At 38.0% G+C, this 25,585-nt stretch overlaps 1 protein-coding gene and 1 long non-coding RNA gene across 8 annotated transcripts in view; one reads left to right on the top strand and one right to left on the bottom strand.

Annotated features, from left to right (window-relative positions):
• The window catches only part of pou2f2a (POU class 2 homeobox 2a), a 63,573-nt gene extending 59,509 nt beyond the window's left edge, over nucleotides 1–4,064 (top strand). For 5 of the 7 annotated variants that reach the window (XM_048151964.1, XM_048151961.1, XM_048151962.1 and 2 more), the window contains 2 exons: nucleotides 2,557–2,630; nucleotides 2,855–4,064. In XM_048151964.1, the coding sequence (XP_048007921.1) occupies nucleotides 2,557–2,630; nucleotides 2,855–3,156 (376 nt within the window). In that variant the 3' untranslated portion in view covers nucleotides 3,157–4,064. The remainder of the gene's footprint in view (nucleotides 1–2,556; nucleotides 2,631–2,854) is intronic. The other 2 variants (XM_048151966.1, XM_048151965.1) reach the window with 1 other exon arrangement.
• Nucleotides 4,065–22,237: 18,173 nt separating this feature from the next.
• Nucleotides 22,238–25,314, bottom strand: LOC125242928. Its single transcript, XR_007178940.1, has 3 exons — nucleotides 24,449–25,314; nucleotides 22,729–22,969; nucleotides 22,238–22,653 (listed from the first exon to the last, which is right to left on the bottom strand). It is a non-coding gene; the product is annotated as an uncharacterized LOC125242928 (long non-coding RNA).
• Between the last annotated feature and the right edge of the window lie 271 nt (nucleotides 25,315–25,585).

Below are 25,585 nucleotides of genomic sequence, written 5' to 3'. Positions count from 1 at the left end.
AACAGTACAGTGGACTACAGTGGTTCAACCTTAATATAAAGTGACGAGAATACTTTTTGTGCGCCAAAAAAACAAAACAATGACTTTCTAGTGATGAATATCTAGTGAATATGTCTACGTCATATCTAGTGATGGTTGATTTCAAAACACTGCTTCAAAGCTTTACAAATCTTTTGTTTCGAATCAGTGGTTCGGAGTGCCAAAGTCACATGATTTCAGTAAACGAGACTTCGTTTACATGATCCGAACCATTGATTTGAATCAAAAAGTATTCTCGTCACTTTATAGTATTAAGGCGAGACACTACAGGTGAATAGGGATTTTTTTTTAATTAAAAGATATCCCTGTGAAACTTCTCCAGTTTATTACTGGCATAAACATAAGAAAAAAATGTATTACAAATTTTGTGTAAATTTATGTTTTAATATGCAAATGCGGCCTTATATACTTAAATATATGCTCATTTGCATACATTTCCAAAAACAAAATCTGAAAATTGGAATGGTCCAGGTTTCAAATTTTTGGTTATATTTGTTGACATATTAGATGAAAGGGCTTTTACAGAAGGGATTCTGGATATCTTATTTTGTGCTTTAGTAAATTAGAGAATACTGACAATAGCCTTAAAAAACCTATTTTCGCCATGTTTTTTTGAGTAAAATGACCCATAATTCAGGATAGGAATGATATATCAACAAATCCCTCTGTAAAAGCCTTCAGAATATAGTTAAGTATAAGTCTGGAAAAGTTGGTGCTTGTAGGTGCTACTGAAGTGGATATATCTGACTCTGAGAGTGAGAAAAAACTCATTTTGAGAAAACGGCCTTTAAAGTTTTTATATTGTATAAGTTCATTTATTTCTATTGAAACCCCCAACCTACAAACAAAATATATATTCAGTTTATTAATATCAGTATTATGTAATATTTAAAACACATGGAAATTGATAAATGAATAAATTATTAATAACAATAGCCTTAAGCTGAAGAGAACTACCATAACAAACACACATAACAGCAGTCACAAAAACTGCAAACTTCTGCAGTACCTATCTCTCTCACACAGACTACACTCCAGCAACACACTGCTACAGAACCCATGATTCTGTGGATCGATGTTAATTTTCAGCCCTGATCCAGCACAGTTAGGACAACACAAACACACGACTAATTCATACAATCGTGTGACGTGAATTATGAGTCATTCCTGTGTGGCGCGGCTGTCATTCCCAATCCCTCCAACACACTCTTTCCCTTTCCAAACAATAGGTTACGCGATGAGACACTCGCTGATGGGGTTTCATCGTCTAATCTGTTGTTTACTCTTATTTTACTAGCTCTTGCAAGTGACAGCTGTTGCCGTATTTTGATTTCGGTGTTGTCGGCATTTTCTCTCAGGCGCAGAATAAACAAGGAAGCGTGACGCCTGAGAACCAATCACGTAGTCGGAAATTCACAGCGATCAATCAGATGTGGTTTTCGGCTGTAGATTCCCCGGCAAACTTTCGCGGTTGGTTATTTCTACAAAGGAAATGTCCATATTTGGATTAGACAGCGCTGTTAATGAGACTGAGAGCTTTACAATGATACGAGGCATGACATGTTTCTGTGAATGGAGACGGCACGGGAGCTCGCGTTAGAATGCTAACTTTTGGTGATTTCCGATAGAAATCTAAAGGCGCAAGTTGACAAAATATAATGAAATAACCAACTTAATGTGTAATGTTGACATATTTTTTATTTTGACATGATAGCTTACATGTTAAGGGAGCAAACTGGCCCAAAATCTCAAAATTGACCACTGCATGAAAAAACGATGTTTTCACCTGCCGTGTCTCGCCTTAAGGTAGAATCCAGGTTTTAAATATGTCTTTAGTACCTTTCTGGATCGTGAGAGGTTCAGTGACATTGCTGGTAATGCAGGCCTCACTGAGCCATTGAATTTCATCAAAAATATCTTAATTTGTGTTCTGAAGATGAACGATGGTCTTATGGGGGTTTAGAACGACATGAGGGTGAGTAATTAATGACAGAATTTCATTTTTGGGTGAACTAACCCTTTAATAAAAGCATAAATTTACTGACCCCAAACTTTTGAACAGTAGTGTATATACAGGCCTTGCCTTGTTGTAAAGTAAACACTCCATTATTTAAATAGTTATCAATTAAATATATTAAAAAATATTCATTATAAATTTGTTTTGGTACTACAAAAAATGAGATGTATAAATTCAGAATCCACTCAGTACCAAAGTGCTAGTATGTTTTGCGCATTTGTTCAGAGATTTTGCATATTTGTTCAAAAGATTTGGTAAAATCCCACTACAACTTAGTGTAAGGGTTGTTACGGACTGATGCGTCACTGAGTTCTGCTGGTATGTGACCTGCATTGTATTACAAGAAAAGATGTTTATTCTGCAAAGATTTGTCTTCTTGCACTGTTTTTCCAGCTCTTAACTATGCTTCGAAATGTTTTCTCTTTTCCCCTTCCTGTTCCTTTCTGTTTTCCTTTCTGTCTGTGTGTTTTGTGGGATGGTTATTTGTTTGTGTGACTCAGGAATACGGTGAGGGGAGTTAACACAGGAATAAACCAAGCTCTCCTTGGCAGCAACCCACTTGCTACTATTCAAGGTTTGTGCGAAAGGGAGGGCGAGAGAAACACTGATGACTCTGCCACCTCATTTCAGTCATGTGTTACCATGTGCTCTCTTTTTGAGTGTTTGTTTACGTCCTTCCACTCCTATTCTCCTCTGCTCACATTGTTCGTCGGCTCACACAGTACTAGTGCATCCTGTTTATCGTGTCACGTATTATTTTTGTTGATGTTTGTGAGTAATACTGTGTTTCTTCCACAGCTCTAGCAGCCAGTGGTGGCCAGCTGCCCATTTCCAGTCTTGAGGGTAGCAGCAAGGTGTTAATTGGTGGTTCTGGGGCCCAAGGAGCAGGTCTTACCTCTTCCCTCTTCCTCAACCACTCCTCTTTGTTGCCCATGGCAACAGGCCCCGGCATGGGATTGGGCGGTTCAGCTGTTGGCAAAACCTCATTTCCTGTCGCAGGCGGCATGAGTCCCTCCCCTTGCTCGAGCCCCGTCTCTTCCTGCTCTTCCGGCGAATTGCTACACAGCCCACACTCGATTGGAGGGGCTAAAATCGAGTGATGTTGCCCAAGTCCAATCACAAAAGGAGGAGAAGGAGGAGGTGAAACCTTACCTGTGAACCAAAGCATCTCTTGATCCCCTCGCTCCCTTTCATTTCCTCTCGTTCATACTCTCTCTCTTCCGCTCTCCCACTCTACTGATGCCAAAAATACACAGAGTAGAAGAGGGGAGAGATGGAGAGACAGCGTGGAAGGAGGAAGAAAGAGGAGAAGAGGGAAAACGAAACCAAAAAAACACCACAAGGCTTAGCGGGACGCAGCCAAATACGTAAATAAAAGAAGAAAAAAAACTATGTGAGTAGTGGACAAAAAGAGATCCCTGAGCACCAAAAACAACAAACTTTTACTGTGTTGTAGAACAATGGCATCTCTTTGAAGAAAACGTGGAATACTGAATACCAAAAAGTATAAAGGAACTTTGAGAGACTCACTATGACAAAAAATACAAGCATACCAAAATCTCAAATACCAAAAACAAACACCAAAAAATACGGATGGAAAAGCTTTATCCAAAGGACATGTAAATAGCCAACCATCCAGGACCAGACCCAGTGACAACAATCCAGCCATCTCTGAGCTCATCATCTCATTTGCCTTGCAATCATACCCTTTCTGTGATTCACTGTTTCAGCATAAAATATGAGCGAGCCGGGCTCAAACGCTCTTGTGTTTCACTTGTTCTGCCTCATTCTTGTCTATGTTTTTCACAGAAGTAGCAGATTTTCCATCAGTCTTCATTAAATGTTTCCATACATATGATCATCATCACCATCATCATTTCATGTCTTATTGAGCATATAGAGAGGATTGGGTGTTTGGTCTTTGATGTGTTCATCATATTAGCGCTGCATAGCTTGTTTGTCCAATGACATGAATGTCGTAACGTGTAATAAAAGTGAGACCAAGGTCCTCTCTGTAGCTTTTTACTGCTCAAAGTGTAAATACTCTCATTTCTCTCGTAATAATTAAGTGCTTGCATGCCTCCCTCACTCACTTTCTCCCTTTTGAATACCAAAGCGATTCATTCATACATGATCAGTTCATCATTCACACAATGCAGAAAGAGTTTGGGGGCCCAAACCTTGACAAAGCCGCTCTGGTAAAGCAGCATGGCAACATGGGAAAGGGCTCCTATCCTCTCTGCTTCTTCTACAAGCCAAAAAAAATGAAGCGAAACTTCACAGCCAGCTGAACTTCCCAGAAAGGAAAACCAAAAACAAACCAAGCCAAAAATCGATGGAGTCACTGTACAGAAAAACAACATCCCTTCACGCATCTCTGGACCGAGGTCGCCCAGAACCGCGTAGCAAGGGATCCGCCTCCGCCTCCTGTCATTCAAACTGTTCCTGGTCCTGGGTGGCGGGATCTTTGATGACCTCACTGGACTCATCTGAAGATGATTCGGGTTCGTTTGGGGGTTGGGAGGGTTGTTACTTTTGGTCTTTCGTTCTGTCCGTCTGTTTCGTGGGGCTTTTCTCGGCTGTGTGTGTAGATTTGTGTGCTTTCGTTTGGGGAAAAGGTATTCACGTATTTGCGGAAATCTCGTTTTTTACGTTCCTTACTTGTTGTACATCTAGTTGTGTTAGAGACTCTAATCAGGTGGTTGAAACAATACTGTGAAAATTCAGTTCAACAGATAAGAAACCAGGCTAAAAACACACTCAAGTACATCCAAAGAACCAAAGTCAAGTATAAACGAGCTTTAAAGAGAACCAAATATCACATAAGCAACAACTTACATGCTTTCATCCACCTTACCGTTGTATTTATATCGTGCTGAAATCTGTAGTCGCTGCAGGTTCAACGAGGGATGGATACATGAACTCAGTTCTCTACGTTACCGTATAGTCCGAATGGGTCAGTTAGTGCTTCTATAGATTTTGTAGTAAATGATCTATGTTATAATGCTTACTAATTGCTAATGTATGGAAGAAAAACATTGTGAAAAGATAAAAAAATGTTGATATTTACTTAGACCAAAAATTCACACTATCTCTCTTTTGGGTTTTTGTGTTTTCTTCCTCCCCCATTTTAAAGAAATTGATTTTTGTTATTTATTCTCCTCTTGCTCGTTTGTGAATTTTCTTAACAGACCTTTTTTATTATTAATATTATTATTTATTTAATATATTCCAAATGCTGTTTTGTAGTGGGTGTGTTTGAGGCACCAGATTGTATTCAAATGTAAACTTCCTTTGCCAAGGCGACCTTTCAAACCAAATCCATCGACAAATGCAACCGTCGGTCCTAACGGGCTGGCCACTATTCGACAGCATAGGGGCGGACACTTGTCTTCTCGACCTCTTAGCTGTTCCTTACTGGACAGAGCCTATGGAGGGAAACCTATCAGGGGAAAAAGCAGCACTGTGGTTCTTCTGCTCAAATGTTTCGGTAGCATTCATTCAACAATGAAGTAACCTTCCAGAGTAAAAGCACGCACTGCCATGGCTTAGAAGGGATACGGTTTTACAGGAACCCGCAATGTATCCGAACGTACCTGTCTCACCACTGCTGATCGTGTTGCTATGGTTACTGTCGTGATAGCTACCGTGCGTGTGTGTGTGACAGTGTTGAGCGCAGTGCTGCCGTGAGCCTTGACCTGAAAGCTTTAAACAGCTACAAAACCAAAAACTTTAGGAGAGAAAAGATGGAGGCATTTGGGGTTCCTGGAGGGAAAATACAGCGAAATGTATGTATTGTACGATAGCGGAAATGTATCAGTGCTCCATCTTCCTCTCTGCCTCACTCCTCCTCCTGTTTGTCCTACTTCTTTTCCTGCTTTCTTTTGTATTTATTTCATAGTGTGTCTGTTGTTCTGTCTCCTGGTTACGGGGTGTAGAAGAGAGATAGTTCCTCATATACCTCACTCTCTTAATAGCAAACCAAATAGATGAATGCTTTAAAACAGAGAAGCGGGCTGCATCCGTCTGTAGGGGCCGGGGACGCGTGTTCTGATTGGACAGGGAATGTTTAGATGAAAGATCAGGGGCCAGTTGTATAAACATAGCCATTAGGAGCTAGTATGACCAACTAGCAGTCTTACTTTAACCCTTGTGCGGTCTTCGTTTGGGGTGTACACTCAGGGTCTTTGGGGTCTCCAGAGACCCCATTTTGTAACAAAATATATATTTAAAAAAAAACAAATGTAATTTTACTCTGTTTATTAATGTTTTTACTCCACATTTGTGTAGTTTTTGGAGGATTTATCATATTTTTCATATTTTTTAAATTTATATAAATATTTTTTTGAATAGGTTTTTATACAAAAACAGCTTTTTATGTAAAATTCACTTTATAAAAGACCCACATTTCTAACTTTCATTCATGGGGATAATATGGATAATTTGTCATGGTTTAGTGTAGTGTCATGGTTTTCCATCTTTTGGAAAATGCAGTTTTAAAAGAGAAAAAATTATCATTTTTACCAGTAGATGGCTGCAGAGCTCCACTATTTGCTATGTGCTATTTGACTAACTGAAAGACATCTTTTCACAAGTTTTTTTCAGTTGGATTCATATCTAAATATTATGAAATCACAATTATGACAATAAAAATGACTTTTCTGTCAAAGTGTAGCATTATTTGTACTGAAAAAAAAAACAGTTTTTCAATATTGTTACATTATGATGAGACCACGCTTAGAAAATTGACAACATTCATCTTCAAAATCAACAATATTGAAAAACTGCCACACTTTGACATAAAGTAATTTTTATTGTCATAATTGTGATTTCATAATATTTAGATATGAATCCAACTGAAAAATACTTGTGAAAAGATGTCTTTCAGTCATTCGAATAGCACATAGCAAATAGTGGAGCTCTGGAGCCATCTACTGGTAAAAATGAGTTTTTTTTTACTTTTAAAACTGCATTTTACAAAAGATGGGCAAAAATCTTACACTAAACCAATTTCAAATTACCCATGTTATCCCCATGAATTAAAGTTAGAAATGTGGGTCTTTTAAAATGTGAATTTTACATAAAATGCTGTTTTTTATATTTATATAAATGTAAGAGATATGATAAATCCTCCAAAAACTGCACAAATGTGAAGTAAAAACATTAATAAACAGAGTAAAATTACATTTGTTTTTTTTTTTAAATCAATCAATAAATAAATGATTTTGTTACAAAATTACATTTTGTTGCCTGGGGTATCTGGAGACCCCAAAGACCCTGAGTGTGACTTCTTTTTTTTCTTTTTTTACACTAACATAAAAACAAGATATCACTCCAATTTTTTATTATTTGTAGATCTAGAAAGTGTTAACCACTGTACAAAGTTTCATGCCATTTGGACAAAGAGAACTTTTTTTTTTTTTTTTTTTTTTTTATTTTAGCAAACATCATTTGGGGTCAAAAAGACCATAAAGATCCTACAAGGGTTAAGGCATCAAATTAGACCAATCTAAGTTTTTATGTAACTCACTTTAAAAAAAAAAAAAGATGACTAACTTGTAAAACTAGTCTTAGTTTATGCAAGCAACCCCAGGGATGAAGATGAAAGCACTCAAAGTACTTCAATGTAAGATTGATGCCAAGGCATGTTCACTCCCTTGGCCCTTGGGACCACTTTTCCAGTCACCAAACACAGGGCAGGACACATACACACATCTTTTTAATATATACACACACTTAATGTGCATGTGTATGTATAGAAGTCAGATAGGTGACTGACAGCGGGCGGTGACTGTTGTTGCTAGGTGACAAATTTTATGACTTAAAACGCAGGAGTTGTTGAGTAATATAAGGAGAAACATTTTATTCTCGCTTTATATTTTCTCTAGCTTTCGTTCTTACCGTTACAGTCAGGCGCAGTTACGGACATCTTAAAAACTTCACGATGTTGATATGCAAATAATAACTGCAGAGCAAGGGACCGTGTTCAAAGTGTAAGTCTCTCAGTGGCGTGAATCTCCAGAGAATGATACCAAAGCAACACGCCATTCGAGGACCGAACACAACACACACGCTCCCTAAAGTCTGTACACAATCCTTGAGTTGATTCGCATCGGTTTTCACTTTATTAATTAGTAACAATCGGATATGGGAGAAAAAGAAAAAGAAAAATCATGGTATTTGAAAATGCCTGACCAAGAGAACTGATAGTCTTTTCGTTCTCATTTCACTTTCTTATTTATCTCTGTATATATTATACATAAAAAAAATACCAGCTTCAGTCCAAAGGTGTTTAAAAAAAGATTTTTTTTTAAAATAGCAAAGAACTTAAACACATCTAGTTAAACCAAAGAGCTACACTAACACATCCTCAGCTGTTTTCTTTTGTCTCTTTCTCTGGTCACCTAGCAACCCAGTTTCTGAAGGTAAAACCTCAACTATCCAAAGTAACATACGATGAAGATAATGATGAAATGTATATTTTTTAATTATTCATGATTTAGGGACAAATATTTCATGGTGATAACGATGATCTTAAAGAAAAGACTTGGTATGTATGTGATTTTTTTGTTTGGGTTAGTGATGTTTATCTGTGCTCTGAATCTTCTCCCATTTCATGTTCACTGCTCACTCGGTGCGTAAATGAGAGCGCGTGGGTGCGTCATTGTCTGTGCGTACATATGTTGATGTGCGCGTGAACGTATTTTACACTGAAACTGAGCAGATATGCGGTTATTTTGGCAGTGTGGATATGTGCGTGAAGGTGTGCGTCTGTTTTGCTTGCTGATGTACGTTGTCATGTTTTTACTCTTTCCATTCTTCCTTTTTTTTCTCCTTTGAGTTGAGCAGTTCTTTTCTTCTCTTCTGTCCTCCGTGTCCCTCTTTTCCTCCCTATGGTGACAGGTTAGCCTTTCGGTGTAATTATCTCTGAAACCAAAAAATAGTTGACAAATAACTCGCTTGTTCATTGTACAGTGTTGTTCATTTAAAGTCATTTTTGTAACTGGAAGTGTTTCACTCATCTGAATAAAAACGGTAGAGAAAAAGAACAGTGCATGAAAATGTTGTCTTTTTCTTGTGTTCGTTTAATCGATGTGTGAAGAGGCCTATGATGCTGTCAGTCCGCCTTCGGCCGCTGGGTGGCAGCAGCAGCAGACACATACTCTTCTCATTCACATCATGGATGAATCATCTGTAAGAGCTTGTGCCTCCACATGGTGCCTCAACTTTAGTCACCTTCTCTTCCCCTTCCTTCTTTCACTCTCTCTAGATCTATCAGTTTCTCTCTTTCTCCCTCTTTTTTCCACATTTCACAGCTCTCATTTGCTCATCTGACTCATGGGACATCTGGTCTTTGCCAGACAGCTTGTCCTTTACTCATGTTCTACTCCTCTCCACTTTAGACGATTAAAATCTCACCTTAAGATTTTCATGTCCTTACATCTGCTATTGAAAAAAACAGAACATTAAATTAACATCTACCAAAGCTTAACTTTAGTAACGAAGCTACAGTTCAACTATACAGTGCTCAGCGTAAATGAGCACACCCCTTTGAAAAGTAACATTTTAAACAATATCTCAATGAACACAAAAACAATTTCCAAAATGTTGATAAGACTAAAGTTTAATATAACATCTGTTTAACTTATAACATGAAAGTAAGGTTAATAATATAACTTAGATTAAACATTTCAGTTTTTCCTCAAATTAGGGTGATGCAAAAATGAGCACCCCACAACAAAAACTACTACATATAGTACTTTCTCCATGATTTTTAATGACAGCACCAAGTCTTCTAGGCATGGAATGAACAAGTTGGCGAAATTTTGCAACATCTATCTTTTTCCATTCTTCATGAATGACCTCTTTTAGAGACTGGATGCTGGATGGAGAGTGATGCTCAACTTGTCTCTTCAGAATTCCCCATAGGTGTTCGATTGGGTTCAGATCAGGAGCCACTGAATCTCTTTCACCCTGTTCTTCTTCAGAAATCCAACAGTGGCCTTAGATGTGTGTTTAGGATCATTGTCATGTTGGAAAAGTGCACGACGACCAAGGGCACGGAGTGATGGTAGGATCTTCTCTTTCAGTATAGAGCAGTACATCTGTGAATTCATGATGCCATCAATGAAATGCAGCTCCCCGACACCAGCAGCACTCATGCAGCCCCACATAAGGACACTGACACCACCATGTTTCACTGTAGGCACTGTGCATTTTTCTTTGTATTCCTCAACTTTGCGACGGCATACAGTTTCGAAGTCATTAGTTCCAAAAACATTTATCTTGGTCTCATCACTCCAGAGTATAGAGTCCCAGTAGTCTTCATCTTTGTCAGCATGGGCGCTGGCAAACTCTAGGTGGGCTTTTTTTGTGCCTGGGCTTTAGGAGAGGCTTCTTTCATGGACGGCACCCATGCATGCCATTCCTCTGCAGTGTTCGCCGTATTGTGTCATGAGAAATAGTCACCCCAGTTTGGCTTTCTACTTCTTTAGATAACTGAAATGAACTTGCATGCTGATTTTCTTCAACCCTTAACATCAGAAGACGCTCCTGTCGAGGTGTTAACTTCCGTGGATGACCTGGACGTCTCTGTGAGGTGGTTGCAGTTCCATCTTTTTAAATTTTTTGTACCACTTTTGATACAGTAATCTGTCTTTTAAGTAAAGCTTTGCTGATCTTCTTGTAGCCTTTACCTTTCTTGTGTAAAGAAATTATTTTCTTTCTCAGGTCTTGTGACATTTCTCTTCTGTGTGGTGCCATTGCTGACAGCAAGAAATGGGAAGGGGTTTTAACACCCTTTTATAGTCAACTGTCTGCTGGACACCTGTGTAATGAATAATTAGACTCACCTGTGGTTGAATGCTTGTTAAATTAGACATTTGTTATCTAAAATTTAGCTTTGCTCCAGAGACTTTCAGTGGGGTGTACTCATTTTTGCATCACCCTAATTTGATAAAACTTAGTATTGTCAACATTTTGGAAATTGATTTGTGTTCATTGAGATATTGTTTAAAATGATACTTTTCAAAGGGGGTGTACTCATTTATGCTGAGCATTGTATGTCTCTCCCACATTAAAATGTAGATACTTGCAAACTTGTCGACTTTTTGTGAAATTAGCCGTTCTGGCAGTAGCGGCTCCTGGCCGATTCAGATTCAGGGTCTTAGCGCTATTTTATGATAACAATTTTTGTAATATTTGTATTCTAATCGCTGAACACATCAGACATTGCGATATTTATTTAACCTGAGGGTGGCGCTCTAATGATGATTGACAGACTTAAGTACACTAATGCCATCTTAGATTGTATAATGTATTTATTGCTTCCGAATGTTGTTTTAGAATATTGCAAGTTAATGTAGGAATTCCAGTGAGGATAAAAGGTAATGTCTATTCTTCAAACAAACATAAAACAAACACAACAGAACTTCTATAAATGCTATACACGTGATTACGTTTAAATGAAAGGGTTTATACTCTCATTTTTTGATATGCTACTCCAAATAGGTTGAACAGACATGCCAAATAGTTACTGACCTGATGCAGACACATATCTGAAGCGGACTGATATCGTCTTGTCTGGAGCGAGGTTTACGAAAGCTGTGTTTACCTAACGTTTAAAGTCCCTGTAAAGTCATTTTAAAGTATGTGTTCTGAGTTTGTCACACCGCAGAAAAATGTGTTATTAACCACCCAGCCAAATTTGAATGATTAAAAAAATCTGCAAGTAAATGAAATAAGTCATCAAAATCTCGAAAAAATAGGCAACGCTCTCTGCTTTTAAACGCTGGGGGCGTGTCCGCTGCCGGCGCTGAAACCACACCCACTCGCGAGAGCTGCAGCCTCAACTTACTTGTCTAATGAGTCAAACATACTGATGCATATAAACAAAAGAATCACGTTAGAGGGTTACAAATTTTAGTAGTTACTGTGGACTACCTACTAATCATAACATAAGCAAACTCGGCAACTTGCACTCACTGGTGGGCACGAACTGCCGGACTGTTGTCGAGTCGACAAATGACGGCGCCGCGAGATGGGAGGCTGAAGGCCGGGACGGGAGAGACTCTGTCCGGCCCCATATATCATCGGTTATCGGTGGGACGGTAGGAAAGCCGAGGTCTGTTCAGACACATTCACCAAAAACAGTGGATTAACTGAGAATCCCAGCTGTCTGACGAAAGTTTGTAAAAATATCCGGTGTAGAACGATCACTTTAGAATCCTTCATATCATCGTTTTAGGAAATTTAAATAAGGAGACCGAGCATGTTGTATATTATAACAACCATGTAATATGCATTTGCGTGACGAAGGCATTACTAGCTAAATGTACAAAGGGCTGTATGACTGTAATGACACTCGAGATTGAGCGAGTGAACCGCTGTAGCGTTAGAGGCGGCACCACGCTCGGTGCGTCATCGACAGTTATAAAGTGTTAGGGGAGGGGCTATGCTCGGGGGACTATGTGCGTCATCAGACCCCCGTTTTAGCTCCGCCCAAAAAATCCTGAGCAGAGACTTGGTGAAAAACTGTTTAACGCTCTAACTTCACAATTAAGCATTACACAATTCACAGTCTTTGTAATGTGTTTCAGCAATACATTTGTAACATTTATAAAGTGTTTAGAAAGAATTCTCAGAATTGACTTTACAGGGACTTTAAAAAAAAAAGGAAAAAAGCGGGGCAGCCAGAAATCTCAGCGCGCTGCAGTTGCATTTTTCACCACAGATTTTCATTGGAAATTTGTGGGGCGCTGTAGAGCTAGGGAGGGCTCCGTGACCGGCTGCCCCGCATGAATACATGCCTGCCGCATCCTTGCGCTGTATTTTAATACATCCTGCTCACTTATGACTTAAAATAGTCTAGAAAATCCGAAAAATATTTGTTGCAGAATGCTGGACAAATGTATAATTTATTATTAATTCAGTATATATAGAGAGGTCAATGTTTGGATGAATATTTGCTAATACAGACGAGCTGCGGCTGCGTTCTGACAGTAGATCATTCATGTGATTCGTGCAAGGAGTTTTTATTTGACTGTCTTCAGAAAATCTAAATCTCCAGAGCCTCCAGAGAATCACCTGTTATAATAAAACGCGTAAGAGAGGAGAGTCCATGGCAAAAGTGAACGTGACAGAGCTCGTAATAAAACGAAAATCAACACTGGCTTGGCTTTTCGGAGATGGCTAAAACTGAGGGATTTTAAATGTTATAAAAGTGACACGAGTTGGCGTTTTTATTACTCAACAGGTAAAGCATTAATCTGTTGTCTTAGCGCTGTGCTGGAATTTATTTTCAAGGAAGTACCATGTCTATTAAACAGTGAGATCCTTTCCATCTCTCATGGCTAGTAGCTAGTGAATGTTTTATGAGCAGTAGGATAACCACTTTCATCTACACAGTCACGCAGAGCCGAAGCAAAACCAAAGCAATGTTCTTAGGCAAAATGCATGCAGTTTTGTTTGTAAAACTGCTAGAGGGCCAAAACTTTTATATTGTACCTTTTAAAAGAGCAGCTGGGCTTTGTGAACAGGGGTAACCACTGTATTTTTGCTTCTCCATAAACGCCACCTGCTGTCAGAGTGGGGATTCAACCCATCTGCCATTTTTGAGAGACAGGGGTAGCTGCAGGTCGGAGTAATGGGCGTGCCGAAAGGTGAAATGCTACAACAGAAATGAACCCCTAACCCTACCACACACCATAACAGGCAGCTTTTGCAACCAATTGACCCTTCACAAAGACCCGCCCCCCTTAGTTACTGTTGCTTTGTCCAAAGAGGACACTGATAACACACCGACAGACTTTTTTTTATGCGTTTGTGATCCATGTACAGCACCTGCCGCAAAATTCAACAACTAAAAACAGTGTTCTAAAATGCTTAACGTGAAAAACACTTAAAGGTGCAGTATGCGATTTTTCAAAATCATTGTTGAACACTGTTGATATTTGAAATTATAATAAAGTGAAGATGAAGAACGAATGACAAGGAAGCACAAAAAATGAACACACAGTACACAAGACAAGAGTATATATATATATATGCAAGAGTTTGTTGTTAGTCGTCAGCAGCACACCAGCTCCAGACATGACACTGAAAACCTTGTTACTCACGTATAGAGCAGAAGCAACTCAACCTCAGCGTCCATTTTCAGGCCTTCCCGCTTAGGTCTCTCAAGCGCTGGGATCCTTGCAGTTCGTAAAAATTTGTCTCATCGTAGCAATTCTTTTTCAGTGATATTCCTCTGAACTTTTCTCTTTTGTAATGTCTCAGCCATCTCTCTTTCTAAAGTCTTTCTTCAAATCTCCCTCTTGCGCAGCTCACTCTCTCCTCTCCCATCATGTGTGGACACACCCCCTACTGCTGATTAGCTACAAGTTTAATGTGGTGCTTGGTCCGATCCACTTTCAACAGCGTTTCCACTTGCAACTGCACCTGTAAAGTGCCTTAATGTACTTTTGATATAAAAAGTGATATTAAAAGGTCAAATTCAGTATAAACATTATTGAAGATGAACCCAGAATATGAATGCAACATGCTAAATGATTAAGCATTTTCTTTATAATGGTTTTCTTTGGAAAAACGCATAATGAGAAACTTTTCCAGGTGAGCGTTCCTATATAAGGGTTTGACGTCACGTGAAAACTATAGTCCTATATAATCATTTATTAGCTGAAATGTGAGGTTTATCATTTTAAAACATTCATATACATTTTATTTTTGTCAAACTATTATTTGAAGCTTTTTTGCCAATCTGCATTATATTTAGTAAAAAGTCAAATTAAGTAATGTACAAGTACATGATGAATCAAAAAAGATTATTTTAATGAATCATGTGTTCATGTGACTACAGTGGTTCAACTTTTAATGTTATGAAGTGACGAGAATACTTTTTGTGCGGCAAAAAAACTAAATAACGACTTTATTCAACAATATCTAGTGATGGGCGATTTCAAAACATCATGAAGCTTCGAAGCTTTACGAATCTTTTGTTTCGAATCAGTGGTTCGGAGCATGTATGAAACTGCCAAAGTCACGCCCCCCAGTGGTGAAAAATTGAAATTTTGAAACACCTATGACCTAACAAAGCCTCGTTTACTGAAATCACGTGACTTTGGCAGTTTTGAAATCGCCCATCACTAGATATTGTTGAATAGAGTCGTTATTTTGTCTTTTTTGCGCACAAAAAGTATTCTCGTCACTTCATAACATTAAGGTTGAACCACTGTACTCACATGAACTGTTTTAAATATGTCTTTAGAAGCTTTCTGAAAGTTTTAATTGTCTTGCTGGCAATGCAGGCCACACCAAGCCATCGGATTTTATCAAAAATATCCTAATTTGTGTTCTGAAGATGAACGAAGGTCTTACGGGTGTGGAACAACATGAGGGTGAGTAATTAATGACAGAATTTTCATTTTTTTGGTGAACTAACCCTTTAAGTTACACATTAAAATTGTTTAACATACATGTTACTAATGGTCAGGTTTAAGACCCCTGGTATTGGAATTAATGGTTTAACTTCCCAACACTACCTATTCTTTTTTGCTAACCTATTTCGAACATGTTTTGTCTATGAGCACATGCATAAGTTGAAACAGTGCCTCACTGAATACTAGAAGGCATTTAACATCAACATCACAGAAACTTTTCAGTGAATTTGTCCTGAGCTAAAAAATGTAAAAATGAAAAAGAATTAAAATGTAAATACTCTCGAGATTAACAATATATTGTATTATAATAGATGTAAGTATGAAATATTAAACATGAATTCAATGTCAATAAATTGTGCGTTTATAATAGTCTATTGTACATTTCTGATATTACGATGTGCTTAATCTTGGCTTAGTCTAAGCCCTGTCTGTGAAACCGGGCCTTACTGTTCAGGTGATAGGCTCTAAAAGTTTTTGGCATATTCCAAATCTTCCATTGAGAATGCTAACAGAAAATTCAGTCTGCAGAAGCTGTGAGATGTGTACAGATTGGACACAGGACGCGTCAGTCATCTCTGCTCCCACTCACAATCTGCCTCAGTCAGACTGTTCCCGCCCACTCACAGAGACAGGTGGCCAATCTGTCACTTCAGTGGCACAGGTGTGTGTTTGCATGAGTGTGTGACAGTGGTCCAAGATGGAACAGATGACGGTGGCATTTCAGGTGTGTAACAGGAGCACAGTAAATTCCACAAACATGGGCCTGGAGCATATGCTCTTTTGTTTATGTTAGATTATCAACCATAACACTGTATCTTTGTCATGAAATCCTGCAACAATGATTAAAACCTAAACAAATGCAGATGTCAGTGTGGGCATGAGGAACTTATCTGATGCCAGAAGACGTTCAGTGTTTTGGAGGACATTCTCACACAAACAATGAAATTCCCTTCCTCTACCTGTGTGTTTTCACACCCTGCCCTGAGCCGCCGCACCTGAACAGAGCAAACAAAGCCTCGAAAACTATTCAACACATGACACGACTCTTAAGCAGCCATTGTCATTCAGTTTGAACACACAAATGGTCAGTAATCAGCTCTATAAGTCATACCTGTGACCTTTGTGAGGAATGTGTGCTCATGATTTAGACATAGCAGAGCATTCAAAACCTCCCAAATGACTTATGACATGGTTAAGCAAATTTAGCAGAAACACACAGCATCGACTGCTTAGTATAGTATTTACAAGGGAATCTCAATGATGTCCACAATACCTGGACAAATATCAATGGTAATTGCTCCATGCGACATAATGATCCCATTAGCTCATTGGCTGCCGCTTCTGTAGACGCTAGTAGCGTGGTGCTATTTGGTGATGCAAAGAACCAAAATTAGACAATACATGGATAAACTTCATAAATCATCACTTCCAGAGTTTGAACTGAGGAGATTTGAGTTATTGCCATCTATGTTGAACACCACCACCTCTTGTCAGTTAATACAGATCCTAAAAGCATGAATACACGCACAAATACACAAAACTGAGAAAATATGGGGGTGTCCCACATTACACATGGACTTGGTGAGTCATTAGGAACATCTAGTGCCCACAGTATGAATTTGGTACCTACACAGATTTCCTATCTCTGCGATTTGCCCACACACACACACAGAGAATAATGTACATCTGTCATACAGCAAAGATGTCTAATGTCTAAACTCTTTAGTTTCATATCAAATAGATTAATAGCTATATTTTCTTTTTAGGTTGTAGCTTGATGTGGCTAAATGCTGAATGGATTTTGAATTATCAGAGATAATGTTTTAGTAATGAACCGTCTAAATTGTTCTTGCAGCTCAGGAAATACTATTAGAGTAAAGGATCACTAAAAAATGACCATTATGCAGTATGCGTTTTTTTTTTTTTCTTTTCTGTGGAATACAAAAGTAGTTTTTGAGAATTTAATACGTAGATATTGCTATATAATCATACTTCATACATAGTGAGAGGCTGTTAAACTCCAAAACTGACCAAAAAAATAAAATAAATAAATAAATAAAGTTGTCACGTATTGTTGGATGCAATTATCGCACGACACAAGGCATGAAATTCAACAACATAGTCTTTATTAGGAATACATTACCACACAAACATAAACAATACCGGACAAAGAACTGAGAAAAAAAAAACAGGGTGAACGAAATCAGTCACTATGGAAGCTAACTAGCAAACAGAACTCAGGCAAAGCAGAACAGGGAACGGAATGAAAACGAGACCGTAACTTAAAGGGTTAGTTCACCCAAAAATGACATTTCTGTAATTAATTACTCACCCTCATGTAGTTCCACACCCGTAAGATCTTCATTCATCTTCGGAACACAATTAAGATATTTTTGATGAAATCCAAGAGGTTTTTGATCCCCAAGAGAAAGCAACGTAATTACCACATTCAATGTCCAGAAAAGTAGTAAAGAATGACATCACTAAAATAGTCCATGTGACTATGGTGGTTTAACCTTAAAGGGTTAGTTCACCCAAAAATGAAAATTATGTCATTAATGACTCACCCTCATGTCGTTCCAAACCCGTAAGACCTCCGTTCATCTTCGGAACACAGTTTAAGATATTTTAGATTTAGTCCGAGAGCTTTCTGTCCCTCCATTGAAAGTGTATGTACGGTATACTGTCCATGTCCAGAAAGGTAATAAAAACATCATCAAAGTAGTCCATGTGACATCAGTTGGTTAGTTACATTTTTTTGAAGCATCGAAAATACATTTTGGTCCAAAAATAACAAAAACTACGACTTTATTCAGCATTGTCTTCTCTTCCGGGTCCGTTGTCAATCCGTGCTCACGACTCCGCAGTGACGCTGCTGACGTAAGACGCTGCTGACGTGTTATCCGGTGCACCCGAGCTTCGTTTACAGCAGGGGTCGGCAACCCAAAATGTTCAAAGAGCCATATTGGACCAAAAAAACAAATCTGTCTGGAGCCGCAAAAAAATTAAAAGCCTTATATAGGCTAACCCTTATATGAAGGCAACACAGGCTGTAAGTGTATATTACACTCAAAAAAATAACTTGTTGGTCTAACTTAATTCAATTATGACACCTATTTCCACACAGTTGAACTGATTTATTTGAACTTAAGATAGGTTAATTGTACTGATGAGTAAAATTCATGCTAATTGAATGAGATCACACCAGTTTCATTTGACATATTCTGTGAATGTTTCCTGAACATAATTCATTCTTGTTGATCCAACCAGTGCTATTGCAATTCAGACTGGTGCCCTCGTGCAGTGTTGCTCAAGTTTTCTGCACTTTTAAGGAAATGGAAAGACCTGTTAGTGTTTAAGTGTTTAATGTTTAGTTATTTTGAACATTTAAAAGAGTTTGTAGCGTATATATATAAAACATTTTTTGTTACCATCATGGTGAAGATGTGCGCTTGTGCTTAGGTTGTGAATAGCTGTTGTACACAGACATACATGTTTCATGACCATTGAGAGGAATAAAGCTGATGACCATATGTAGACTGTGTAAATTATGTGCTGGCCCTCAAACTAATTTATTTATATTTCTATAAAAACTAAACTAAAATATCACTTTTTCATATGCTAAGTAACATTTATAGCATGCAAGTAATGATCAGGTAAAGAACTTCTCATCACTGGCTTTAGCACAGTTAAAGCTTGTTGAGAACAACATAGATTTATTTCATGCAGCCACCCATAGCCTAACCACAAGGTCTACACTTCAGCATAATGGTAACCTCAAAAAAATCGACATAACAAACTCTTTTAAATGTCAAATATAACTGAACATCAAACTTTAAAAGGTATTTCCCTTTACTAAAAACACATTAAACAGCACTTAAGTTCAACATTTACTGTCCTGATCTTTCCCTACGCAAAGCATGCTGGGAACTAGAAATCCACTGCCCAGTTTCAATCAATGCAACATAAATGATTCATGTCATCCCAACACAAATGGTTTAGGTTAACCTAACATTTTGCAAATTTAATTTCATTTAACGTAATACAATTGAGTGCAAATGCCAATTAAGTAAAAAACTAAAGATTTGTGTTGGTTCAGCTTATTTTATTTAAATAAACTGAACAAGCAGCTAGAATCATTTTTTTGAGTGTAGCTATACATAATGAGGTATTCCCGAGGTATACATTTAAAAACTGCTGAAAGCTACAGAAAAAAGCAAATGGATCGGTGCAATTCACAGAAACAGCTGGACTCCATGCAGAGAAACATGGATTTGCATTTATCATTTTGTGTCAAACTGTTGGATTTTGAGGTAAAATCATTCCATATATATTGTATTGTTATATATTATGTTGACAAATCATCAATAAAATTTTTTCCATCTTATATTCTGCATAATTGTGTGTTTTAAAATAAACACTGACAAAAACTATACTATAAAACTATATATATTTTAGGGCTGGACAATATGACGATATATAAGTTATAACATTGATATAAGTGATTACGCGGATTTAAACCTACCTAGTAGTTATATAAAATATTCACAGGCAGATTTGCTTTATGTATTTCCCCGGCGTCGAAATCAGGCACATAAATGTCAGGAAACACGACTCCTGGCTGTATGTCAATATCCATGGATTAGGTTTATTTGACAAGTTGTAAGAAACACTTTCGAGTCCAACCTTTAGTGTAATCGTTTGTTTTACTCGCGTTTTCTCAGTTTCCTCTATAGACCTTATGTAGCCCCGCCCCTTTTCAGCGTTGCGCTCGTTGTCTTTTGACTTCTGGCTTGTATTTCCACAGCTATCTTATGTATTTATGAATGATCTGCTCATTTTAAAATCTTCCCGGTCTACTGACATTTGTTAAGACATCTGCTTTAAACATAACAATGCTCATGATCACTTTCATTAACTCTACAACACGTAAATCCACTTCACCAGCTAATTATTCTTCAACAGCGATGCCATAGAAATATATAGGGCTACTGCAAAAACGGAAGTTCAAAGACAATATTCTAAAGATGGCGGTGCGCATGTTTCTCTGGAAAATAAGGTCTATTAAATCCAGTCAGGTCCAGGTTCTTTTGCCACTCAGTCCAGCTGAGGGAGCGCGCTTTCGGCGGGAAAGTGACGTCGATGCATACCCTCGCGCCGCGCTGAAACGTGTGTCGCAGGCTATGACGCAAATCTTCGTTGACAGAAATGTTGAAATTTAATATTATACACATTTTTTACAGCATTGGAAAACGTTAAGAATGTGTCATGTTTGTCCTCCTACAGAAACCATATGAAAACAAAAAAGATTTTTCCATTTTCATACATTTTTGAAAAAGCTCCAGGGAGCCACTAGAGGAGCGCTAAAGAGCCGCACGCGGCTCTAGAGCCGCGGGTTGCCGACCTCCGGTTTACAGTCTGAGGGAAATGCACGCTGTAAACAAAACAACCTTCACAAACATGTCTAAGGATTTCGACACAGAGGAAGACTTGCATTTTTTTGCTCAGCCATATTTATTTGAACCCGAATACACGGACGAAGAACTAAGAGCGATGGAAGAAGCTCCTTCACTGCGGAGTCGTGAACGCGGATTGACAACAGACCCGGAAGAGAAGACAATGCTGAATAAAGTCATAGTTTTTGTTATTTTTGGACCAAAATGTATTTTTGATGCTTTAAAAACTTCTAACTAACCCACTGATGTCACATGGACTACTTTGATGATGTTTTTATTACCTTTCTGGACATGGACAGTCTACCATACATACACTTTCAATGGAGGGACAGAAAGCTCTCGGACTAAATCTAAAATATCTTAAACTGTGTTCCGAAGATGAACGGAGGTCTTACGGGTTTGGAACGACATGAGGGTGAGTCATTAATGACATAATTTTCATTTTTGGGTGAACTAACCCTTTAAAGTACTCCATGTGACTCCAGCGGTTTAACCTCAATTTTATGAAGTGACACGAGTGCTTTGTTTGCAAAAAAAAAATTTTTTTTTACCACTTTACTTGTATGACAGGAAGAAGGTTTTTTCTTGTTTTTCCAAAACAGGTAAAGCATTCAGTAAGTGTTCTTCCACTGTGGTCTATAAAGTTAATGTATTAAATATGATGATATAAATAAATAAAAAAATGTTCTATAGGTGGCGTTTTGATTTTAAAAATTAGGCGACATGAATGTCTTTAAATTTCAATTAATTTTTAATTCTACTTCCTTACATTCAATTGCAATTCCGCATCCTGTTTGCTATTCGAATTCAATTCTGAATAGTGCACAACGCTGGTATAGGGACATATGCTTAAAGGTGCTAAAGAGGATGTTTTGTTTTATACATTTTTGCAATATTACTTGAAACTGTCTTTACTAACTGATAAAAGACTATTTATTAGGTGCACTGAAAGGAAAAATATTAATATACATCATGTGTGCACGAGGTAGGGCCTTAAAAACATCATCGCGTAAACGATTGGCCCTCTGGCTTGTCAATCACTGCCATGACGTTCCTTGTGAGAGACGTGCGCGGCTGCATGCTCCAGTAACTTTCCACACTCCACAGGCGCCGCATGCAATGTTTTTGTCAGGAGACAGGAGTAACAACTGCAGATTATGAGTTACCTGCGGTGAGTCCGACATAATGAATCCACTAACACGACACAGCGAATGTCGGTGGTAAACACTCATGTTCCAATACTCGTGCACGAGTTTTGGGAGGCGTTCCCTCGAAATGAGCTGTGAAGGAGGGGGGTTGTGCTCATTTCAAAAACTCAGTAACAGTCTTTGGATTCTCAGTCGACAAAAAGATCCTCTTTAGCACCTTTAATATCCTAAAAAACAGCTTACAACAAGAGTTTCAGATGTGAATCTGAGGTATGTGTAAAACAGAAGTCCATTTTTGTTATGTGTGGTATGTCGTGTAGTGATTTGATACAGCTTGAGTTACATGAAGTTCAGCAGCTGGCATACTATCAGCAGCAGTGAGTAGCAGCCCTGTCGTGACCCCGGTTTAGGCCTGTCATGCTGCTAAATCGGACTTCTGATTAGCTCCCCGCCTCTGAAATGACAGCTGTACCGGATACAGATCCATTACGCGGGAATGAAGGAATGGAAGAGTTATAGTGGAAACAGTGAACTGTGCCAATAGGAAGAGTTTGATCCTAAGCAAGATATTGGAGACAGTATCAACACACACTGTGTGCTTAATATAGCAACTGACATAGTGCGAGACATACCTCTCTCTCGCTCCTCAAATATCACAGGCCTGTTACTCTGAGGGGCTTCAGGGTGGGTGTGCACCGATATCACATTCTGTTCTTCAGCTTGTACTCTTCATTTGCCTCCGATTTCCCGCTCCTCTCTCTCTCTCTCTCTCTCTTCACCCCCCTCTTTAACCTGTCCTCCTGTCTCCCCCTCCAGTCTCTGTCCTTGGCAGAGCAGTGTGTGGTAATCCTATTACTCTTGTGCGAAAACCAGCTGAGAGAAAGAGAGGGAGATGGAAAGAGAGGGTGAGCGGGAGAGAGGGATTGTCAGTTCTGTTATAATGGTGAGCACACAAAAAGCGCTTTAAACTATGGAACATGACCCTAAAGACTGAGGGACGAATACAGAGAAGAGAGAGGAGGGGCACTAAAGGGAGATGATGAGATTCCTGACAGTTGGAGCGCCAAACTTGAAAATAAACATGTTCTTTGATGACAAAGAGCTCATTGACATGCTCTCTCGTCCTTTCACTCTCACACGGACACACACAGATAGAGAAACACAAGCAGATAGGCCCATCTAAAATCTAATTCTTCACCTGTGATCATCAGTACACATACGGACACAAGTCTCCACTTGTCTAATAACATTCAGGACAAAATAAATAAAATATTCGGGCCATATGGCAGCGCTTATGTTGTCTGGCTGACTTCTGTCTGTTTCTACACAATTCTTATGAAATAAAATCTGAAATGGCAGGATGTGAGAATAATGAATCACGTTTTCATCATTATGGAAAATTACTGCTATGAAATTTAAATGAATTGATCAAAAAAAAAAAAAAATTTCATACAACAATGTCAAGTAAATATTTAATGTCCAGTGTACTGGACATTTTCACTCACTGAGCAGCATTTTACAGCAAAATATTACATTGATCATGGTGAAATAATTACAACATGGCTAACAATAAGCTGCTCTATAAAATAAAAATATATTAAATACATGTTGTTCATTACTCATTTAATGACAATTACATGTTAAAAACGACTAATTATGGTATTAAACAATCATAAATGATTTTATTAATTTATTTTTAGTAATTTTTCATTATTAATTAATTTTATTAATATTGATATTATTTTTGATTAACCTGTTTGATCAAGATTTTATGTGCAGTATAGACACAGGAAATGTGTTGTTCTTGTTTTTATAACACAACATTGATTACAAAAAATATTATAATATGAAATTTTATGTGATCCAAACGTCCAGTAGCATTTAACATCTGTTCTTTCCACAAAAAAAAAGTGTTATTTGAATTATGTGCTATATGCAGCAATTACATTTTTCATAAGTAAACAAGCTTTCTATTTCGTGAATTGAATTCACAGTTACTACCAATCTAATTTTAAAAGCGTGTATCGTGATGCACGAGGGCGGCATTGGCCTCTCCTTCCATCCCTTGTTTTTGAGGAATCACTTCACTCACTTCACTCTTGCTCTGTCTAACAGATCCACTCCAATAGGAGGCCAAAAGATAAAGAGCTACAATGAGGCCCTCTTAAACAGAGTACTCTCTCTTTTACCATCTAACTTAACAGTGCTACAGCACTCGTGGGTCTTACAATGTGCAATGCATGCTAGCACGTATATTTTTAAACACCTCTGTATTAAATCAGTACTCAGAGCTCTAATTTCTGAGAACAAGCGGTGTCACTCGGGACATGACTGAGTATTGTGAGCATGTACCTTCATTAGAAGCAAAATAGAGGGAGGGGGAGCGGCTGAACTGTGCAAGGGTGTTGGAAAGCGCTACCACTCCGGCATCTGTCTGTCATTACGATTTTAAATGCTGATCATCTCATAAAGAACAACGGGGAAATTGAGCTGGTGGGGTGTGGTAACAGAAGAGGGGGGTTTCCCCCATACTGCTGCAACTGAGACACATGAGAGAAAATCACAGAATTACATTAAACAATGAAAAAACACTGATATTTCACAGAACATATAGGTGTAATAAAGTTAGCTGAATGGTTCGCTCTAACTGGTTCTCTGTTTCTTTTTAATCTTAATGATCTTTTAAACTAAATGTGACTTCTTGCAATATGATTTTATAATGCAACATATAAAATCACAACCAATTGTGACTACTGTATATATGTATGGCTTAATTTCTCACAACTGTGACTTTGTTTCTCATAATTGTGACTTTATATTACAGAGTATGATCTTATATCTTCATTTGGAACTTCATATCTTACATTATTTCTTATTTTAAACTTTATCTCACAATCACTAGTAACACTTTGCAATAAAGTCCCATTAGTTAATGCATTAACTAAAATTAAATAACAATGAGCAATTCATTTATTACAGTATTTATTCATCTTAGTTAATAAAAAATGCAATTGTTCTTTGTTAGTTCACCTCAGGTCCATTAAATAATAATCACAATCAAGTTTTTAATGTTGTTTATATGTCTATGTCTTATTTTTAATATGCTTTAAGACAAACCATGTGCAAAGTCTTTATATGTAAAACTGAGTGATCTAAAGACAGTCTCAAACCCGCGGTTTGAAATCGCTGGTGCTTGTGATGTCACAAACTACCTTGTAACCAATCAAGACAACGTGCCGGCGGGCTTTAGCATATCATTAACCGTGAGTGCTCTGAAGCAGGAAAGTCTAAAGAAGCCATGGTATCCTGGTATATTTTCTGTTGATATTAAAAAATCGGGTAGATTTAGCAATATAGTGGGTGTATGATGTATATTACGATGTTATGATGAACTATACGCCTTTCTCCATTGACATTCTAAGGTGTTCTAAGCGTTTATAAGGACACTGATTTTTAATGTTTTGTGTAACATTAGCAACACATTATTAG

This window comes from Megalobrama amblycephala, linkage group LG13 (genome assembly GCF_018812025.1).
Source record: "Megalobrama amblycephala isolate DHTTF-2021 linkage group LG13, ASM1881202v1, whole genome shotgun sequence".
Lineage (NCBI taxonomy): Eukaryota > Metazoa > Chordata > Actinopteri > Cypriniformes > Xenocyprididae > Megalobrama > Megalobrama amblycephala.
The sequence above is the reverse complement of the archived record's forward strand: the minus strand, read 5'-3'. Positions and strand labels throughout refer to the sequence as shown.